The sequence below is a fragment of the Haemaphysalis longicornis genome, unplaced genomic scaffold (genome assembly GCF_048455015.1).
Source record: "Haemaphysalis longicornis isolate Haplotype H1 unplaced genomic scaffold, Haemaphysalis longicornis Haplotype H1 scaffold_1, whole genome shotgun sequence".
Classification (NCBI taxonomy): domain Eukaryota; kingdom Metazoa; phylum Arthropoda; class Arachnida; order Ixodida; family Ixodidae; genus Haemaphysalis; species Haemaphysalis longicornis.
Window position 1 is genome coordinate 240093647 of NW_027526203.1, and position 7663 is coordinate 240101309.

Sequence of the window (7663 nt, forward strand, 5' to 3'; positions counted from 1 at the left end):
ACGCACCAAATCACACGCCCGCTGCCTGCAGAGATGTGTACCATCACATCACATAGCATAACATAACACAGCCGCATACACGGCGCGGGGCCCCGAATATTTATATACGATCATCACTGACTGTGTTGGTTTTCTATATGCAGGGGTCGCCGAATCTGAACGCCGACACGCCAGTTTTGACTTCAAATGGAGTTAGACAGCGAGAGAGAGAGAGAGAGACAAAACTTTTATTGCCGCAAGGGCTAATTCTGGGGAGGGGTGGTGACCGAGGGAGGAAGGTCCCCGGTGACTTTGGCAGCCCGGGCGACGATGGCATCTTGCACCGCCGAATCCGAGCTGCCCAACGCCCTCGCCCAGTGCTCACCGTCTCGATATGGGGGGAATGGGTTGTGGGGGCATTGCCAGAGGAGGTGATCCATGGTTTGGACCACCCCACAAGCGGGGCAGTGGGGTGAAGGGTACAGACCGGGGTACAAGCGGTGCAGGCGGGACAGGCAAGGAAGGGTGTACGTTTGCACTAAGCGCCATAGGCGTTCTTCGGTGTGAGAGAGCGCTGGGTGTGCAGGGGGCAGTAGACGGCGGGAGAGGCGGTAATGAGACGTAATCTCATGGAAGGACAGGAGCCGATCTCGAGCTGACAGGGCTCCATGGAAGGGTTCAAGGCTAGGACCCGCTCGGAAGGTGAGCTCTCGAGCGGCTCTGTGTGCTGCCTCGTTCCCTCCCACGCCCGTGTGGGCTGGGGTCCATACCAGCTCGGTAGGGGAGTCAGGGGGATTTTGAAGAAGGATTTTGAGTGCCAGGGCAGAAATGCGGCCCCGGGCGAAATTTCGAATGGCCGTCTTCGAATCGGAGATTATGATCGCAGGGGAAGGCCGCAGTGTTAATGCAAGAGCAATAGCCGCCTCTTCCGCAGTCGCGGGGGAAGAAGTGCGAAGGGTGAGGGTGGTAAGAGGGGGACTGTTGGGAGCGTTGATGATTGCGACCGCGTAGGCGTCATGGTGCCTGTAGCTAGCCGCGTCAACATAAACAGTTGCCGGATGCACTGGGTATCGCTTCGTAAGGGCCCGCGCACGCTGCTCCCTGCGGGCTCGATTGTGCGTCGGGTGCATGTTACGGGGAATGGGCCGAACGATGAATAGGTCATGGATAGTGCTAGGAATGGCAAGAGAGGATTCTGTAGCGAAAGGTAAGTTGATTGCAAGTCGCCGGAGGAGAGATTGACCTGTTGAAGTTGTTGCAAGGCGGGCGTACTGGCTCACAAGATGAGCTTCGAGGAGCTCAGATGCGGTGTTGTAGACACCAAGCGATTCTACACGAGCGGTGGCAGCGCTCTGCGGAATCCTGAGCGCCGTCTTGTACACTTTTCGAATGAGGCAATCCACCTTTTTGAGTTCCGTAGAGGACGGTGCTAGATAAGGAAGAGAGTAAGTAATGCGACTTATTACAAAAGCCTGTATCAGCCGCAATCGCTCTGCCTCCTTGAGCCCTTCGTGGCGGGTGGTGATGCGGCGGAGGAGGTTGGTAGTCTGATTGACTTGGGATGTTAGGTTGGCGAGGAATGTGGTATTGGCGCGGTTCTGTTGGATATTGAGGCCTAGGATTTTAAGGCAGGGCACTCGGGCAACGGGGTGATCATCCAGCCGGATGGTAATGTTCGGAGCTGCGCGGGCGCGTTTGGGACTGTTGGGCAAGAGAACCAGCAGCTCTGCCTTCTCGGGCGAACAAGTCAAACCGACATCACGAGCATAGGCAGCAACACAATCTGCCCCCTGCTGGAGGGTGGTTTCAATGTGTGCGTCACTGCCGCCTGGAACCCACAGCGTGACGTCGTCGGCATACAAACTGTGGCGAAGCGAGGGCACATTAGCAAGAAGACGAGGGAGGTCTATCATAGCGATGTTAAAGAGCAGTGGGGAGAGAACTGCTTGGAGAGAATCAACCCCGCCAATGGAGGGGAGCGGAATGACGTCGGAGCGTAGATCATTAATCTGAATGACGGCCGTGCGATTAGCGAGAAAAGCCCGCACGTAGTTGTAGGTGCGGGCTCCAGGAGACAGAGCAGCCAAATGGCGCAGAATGGCGTGGTGGGAGACCCGATCAAAGGCCTTTTGGAGGTCTAGCGCTAGAACGGCTGATGAGTCGGCAGTAGGGGGAGCAAGGAGAAGATCATGCTTGAGCTGCAATAAGACGTCTTGGGTGGAAAGGCCGGCTCGAAATCCGAACATTGTGTGCGGGTACTGTTGCTTACTCTCCAGATATTGGGTCAAACGGGCATGTACGATCATCTCGAGGACCTTACCCGCACACGATGTGAGGGAAATGGGCCTAAGCTGTTCAAGAGCGAGCGGTTTACCCGGCTTGGGAATGAAAGAGACTTTAGCATGCTTCCATTCGGGTGGGAGCTCCCCAGACTCCCAGTGACTGTTATAATATTCTGTTAGGACCTCTATGGACTGATCGTCTAGATTTCGAAGGAGCTTGTTGGTTGTTCCATCCTCTCCTGGCGCTGAGTTTGGGCGAATTTTAAGAAGGGCTGCGCGAACTTCAGCTGTGGAAATGGGACGATCCATTGTCTCATTGGGCTGGCCGGTGTATGGTGAAAGGGGCTCCTGCGAGCCCTGGGCAAGGTAAAGCTCCCTGAGACGGGCGAGAAGCTGATCGCTTGTGCCGGGAAATTTATTTAATAGGGTGGTAAGACGATTGCGGCTGGTTGATTTCGAATGAGAAGGATCAATCATGTGGCGAAGAATGGCCCAGGTGCGCCGCATGCTAAGGTTGCCACGCATGCTGTCGCAGAACTGACCCCATTGCGCACGTGCCAGTTCAGCCGCATAGTTGTCAATAGTGATGCGGAGGTGAGCAATGCGCAGTCGAAGACGACGATTGTGCTTTTGACGGCGCCAGCGTTTCTGAAGGCCCTGATACGCTGTCCAAAGATGCTGAAGGTGAGGGTCAACAGTTTCCGAAGGAATGTCGGGGTCTAAGGATGAATCGTGGGCTTTCTTAATCTCGAGTAGATGTTTAAGCCAATCCTGAACCGGAGTATCATCGGTAGGGGGTGCTTGTTCTTGACATGAGAGCCGAAAGGCTGGCCAATTTGTGATGTGAGTCTGCCGCAGTTTTGGAGTAAATGCAGAACGCAGTCGCAAAGTGGACTGAATAATGAAGTGATCGCTTCCTAGGTTGTGGGGAGTACATTGCCATTTCAGGTCAGTAACGCGCAAGGAAAGTGTGAGGTCAGGAGAGGTGTCTGCCTGTACACTGTTGCCTATTCTGGTAGGAATAGATGGGTCAGATTCTACTGTTAAACGTCGAGTCTGAATTGCTTCCCAAAGTAAGCGGCCTTTCTTAGTGACGCGATTGTAGCCCCAGGCTGTGTGAGGAGCGTTAAAGTCCCCAAGTATAAGAAGGGGGTGGCCAGTTGCCGCTTTTGTGGCCCGAATCAGAAGGGTGCCAAAAGTATGATTAGACGCTTTAGGGCCACTATAAACGTTAAGTATATGAAGGCAAGAGGCAGAGCGTTTTGGTGGATACAGGGTGATGAAGTCATGTGGTATCGCAATATCGGCAAATGTGTGGTGCTCAGCGGGAATGTTACGCTGTACCAGAACCGCCGTTGAGTTATTACCAGGAGTATGGAAAGCTTGATACCCCGTGAGTTTGACCTCTCTTCCAGGCTCTTGCAGGGCAATAACAGCGGGGGGTAAGGGTTCAGCAGAAATTAGGTGTTGAAGATTTTGGCGCTTACGGAAGAAACCGCGGCAATTCCACTGCCACGCGACAAGGGGGTTGCCATGCCTATTCATCGTTGCCATCGTTACAGGGAAGGGGGGCATTCTGTGCGGTGTCCAGGGCTCCGAAGAAATGCCGAAGGTTATGGTTGATCGTTTCCAAAGTGGATTGCATCACCGCTTGGTTGGCTAGAAGGGTGTTATGTAGGTGCAAGTATTCATCCCTCTGACTAGCAAGGGAACGTTCAAGAATAGCAAATTTCTCATCACATGCGATCGCACATGGTGACTCATTGATAGATACCGCTATGCGCTTAGGGGGAGGAGAGTCGGAGTTATCAACTGTCTGAGGAGTAGGGGGAGTACCGGCTGGATCGGAGGCATCAGGCGGGTGGTTATGGGCATGAGAGGGGGGAAGCTTAGCAAGCTGGAGCTCCCGCTTAAGGGCAGCATTTTCTTGACGCAGGGTGGCGACCTCTGCGCGGAGGGCCCGAAGCTCCTTCATTACTTCTTCTAGCAAAGGGTCTGGGGAAAGGGGTGGAAAGGAGGATCGAGACGGAGCCCCACCGGGCGAGGAACGCTGGGTGCTCACCTGCTGATGGTGTTGCACATTGCTTGGCAGATTGAAGGCTTGCGTTTTCGTGTTCGCTTGGTTGTTGCGGTCAGGGGGGCGTTTCAACTGCGACTGGCGGGTTGGCATGGGGGGAATACCAGTAGACGGGGTGCCAGTCACAGCCGATGCAGTGAGTCTACCGGCGGCGGCTTGGGCATACGTAGGAGGCTGGCGTCGAGGCTGATAGCGGCGGGGGCACTCAGCTGTGCCGGTGACATGTGGGCCCTCACATACAATGCACTTGGGAGAGCAGGGGTGGTCTTCTGGGGCGTTGGGAAGTCCGCACTTGGGGCAGCGTTGGGGGGTTGTCTGGGTGTTCGGACACACATCTTGGCGATGGCCTGTCCGCCAGCATGTCGTGCAGGCCTCAGTTTTGCGGCGAAAGGGTCTGCAGCGGTAGGTGGCGGAGCGGTAGCGGATCCAAAAAGGAACCCGCGTGCCATGGAAGAGAATTTGAGCGATGTTTGAAGTGTTTAGACGCTTGACGTCTAGTATTTGGAGGTCAGGGTTATAGTTGCACACACTCTCCATTATTTGCGCCGGGGTGTCGTCCGGGGGGATATTGAAGATGAGGCCGGTGACGGTGTTCGCCGGTACGGCAATGTGTGTGCTCACAGGATACTGTTTCCCATTTAGGAGGAGGGTTTCAAGCTTCTCGTAGGATCGTGCTCGCTCCTCAGAGGGCGTACTCACAACGATGAAGTTGGAGACCGTGTGTATTCGCACTTGGTCGTCTGGGATCATTGGTAGCGCAGCCTGCCGTTGAATGGTGTCGGCTAAAACCGCTGCAGATACTGTAGCAAGGGCGAGACCTCCACGTGGTCGAAGAATTATTTTCACGTCGGTCGCTGGTAATGGAGTCACCGGCGTCCGACGTTTAGGAGACCGCTGGCCACGCTTGGGACTGGAGCCCGAGGCCGACGGTTGGGAGATTGCAGCAGACGCTGGCGCTTGGTTGGCTGCCATAAACGATGATTGTTTCCGTCTTACATCGAGCCATCCTGGAGTAGCGAGCTCGTTGGGGTCGATGTCTTCACCGTCTACAGTGTATTCCATGCGGCCGTCGCTGGTAGAAAGGTTGACGGTAGGCTCGGCCAGGGCGTCGGTAGCCATGGAGCTAGCGAGGAGGCACGAACGCTGCGGTGACAAGAACAGAGAATTGGCGTCTTCCAGTTGAATTGCCCCCCCCCCCCCCCCCCTCATCTTCACACTTCGCCAGATTATTGTCAAATATTATTAGAAATTCGCAGAATTTTTTCTCTTTGCATTCAAAGCCCCCCTCCTCCTCCTCCTCCCCCCCCCCCTCCCCATTTGCCGTCCAGCCGTCCGCCGTGTCGGTGCGGTGCGGACTACGGACGTCAACGCGGGTGACATCGTGAGTTACTGAAATGCTCTGCATTTAAAATTGGTACAGGCACCCCCTGCACAGGGGATCTCGTGCTTGGGAAGGTACCCGAGTTTTTCGGGAAATGCCCCGGTGGAAGGGGTCGTAACTTTTACCGCAGCGATGGCTCAGAGGTACAGCACTTGCCTCGTATGCGGGAGGTACTGGGTTCGAATCCTGGTACCGGCGGACACCCACCGGTTTCTTTAATGGGTACAGGCGTCCTTGGTCGAGTCCGGACCCTTGAAAGGGGATTTCACGTCTGGAAAGCTGCCTTTACCCTATCGAGAGCCCCCTGACCCTTGTCCATCTGGCGGGGCCCCCGGCCATCATGCCGCGTAGCGCCATTGACGATGGTGAGAGAGTCTGGCGGCATGTCCTGCCACAGGCGGTTGCGAGTTGAGCGTCCACCGTGGCTGTGGAAGGCACCATGTGCATTCGTGTGCCTTGGTGGCGCCGGGCACCTACCTGTAAAATAGGTACAAGCGACTCCCCGGCCTGGCGCTCGGCCCTTGTGTGGGACTACAACGCTTGGGAAGTTCACCCGGCTTGCTAGGGAAATCGCCACTATGGAAAGGGGCGGCTGCAAAATCGCAGGAACTTATATATATATATATATATATATATATATATATATATATATATATATATATATATATATATATATATATATACATACACAGACACGCGCGAAAAACGATTAAAAAATAAAAATATATTGACGTTTCAGAAAGAGTACTTCCTTTTTTACAGAGTGCAGGGTAAGCCGATTTTAGTGTTATATATACCAAATGCACCAAGAGAGAGTGCACGGCAAGAGAACGTAGCACCCGCCGCGGTGGCTCAGTGGCTAAGGCGTTGCGCTGCTGAGCACGAGGTCGCGGGTTCGATTCCCGGCCGCGGCGGCTGCTTTTCTGATGGAGGCGAAAAGCAAAAACGCCCGTGTGTACGAGATTTCGGCGCACGTTAAAGACCCCCAGGTGGTCAAAATTAATCCGGAGCCCTCCACTACGGCGCGCCTCATCGCCTGCGTTGCGTCGGCGCGTTAAACCCTACAATCAATCAAGAGAACGTAGCATGTTCATACAATCGGGTCATGGTAAACAAATCAGATAAAACAAAAAAATTAGAAGGAAAATAGGGAGGGAAAAAAAGAAAAAAAAACTAAAAAATCAAAATCACGGGGTTCGAACATGAGCGAGGACAAGGGAAAAAACAGTCAACTCAAAAAGGTAATTGCTAGTTTCAGCGTCCCGTGCCAACGGGGGGCAAGAGGGTGGTCAAAAGAAGACATATTACAGTGGCTAGTAGCCACTGTAGACATATCCATTCACGCACATGGCGCACATCCGGCCATACACATTCTTTCTAACAGATTCAGAGTCACGTGATTGAGAAATGAGAGAGTTGTATACTTGGCTTGTAGGGGTGCCAGGAAAGGGAAGGGCATACAAAGGCAGTCAGACAGGCAGTTTCGAGAGGAAATGAGGATACATTCATCCAGGCGCGCGTCATGTGCGTGCACCTGTCTTCTGTTGTTTCTTTTCGCGACATGTTGGCCGCTGTTATGTTTTTGTTTTTTCCTGCTGCTCTTTGTACAAGAATGCTTTTTTCTCCAGGAATGTACGCCCAAATCCGATTTTACCCGATTTTGACACCCCGAACATGTTTCAGGAGAATCGGGTTGAACCCGATTTCTCCCTGAATGCACCTTTTCAAGGTAGCGATCTGCACAGTTGTCGGCTGACAGTCCGCCGTTCTCAGCCAGCGCTGGCTGGTAGCAGGTCCCACAAGCACAGATGTAGAACTCATTGAGTATTGGTATGACGTACCGCTCGCTACCTCAGGTTTGCAAGTGCTCCACTGAGATTGTTGTACCCAGCTAATAAAAGCTGTGGTGTCGAGAGAACTTTCTCCCTGCTGAGATACGTTCAA

The 7663-nt window shown here is 53.8% G+C and overlaps 1 protein-coding gene across 1 annotated transcript; it reads right to left on the reverse strand.

Annotated features, from left to right (window-relative positions):
- Positions 1-242: 242 nt before the first annotated feature.
- LOC144158274 (uncharacterized) lies at positions 243-5457 on the reverse strand. The gene is made up of 2 exons (XM_077689063.1): positions 5335-5457; positions 243-1709 (listed from the first exon to the last, which is right to left on the reverse strand). Exons 1-2 carry the CDS (start codon positions 5455-5457, stop codon positions 243-245), a joined length of 1590 nt encoding a protein of 529 aa, XP_077545189.1.
- Positions 5458-7663: the final 2206 nt, after the last annotated feature.

Excerpts from the sequence above, each read along its gene's own strand:
- LOC144158274 (XM_077689063.1), bottom strand. The coding sequence starts at position 5,457 with ATGGCTACCGACGCCCTGGCCGAGCCTACCGTCAACCTTTCTACCAGC. Across the intron at positions 1,710-5,334 it reads CTACTCCAGGATGGCTCGAT|GCAGAGCTGCTGGTTCTCTT; the intron begins GTAAGACGGAAA and ends TCGCCCGAGAAG.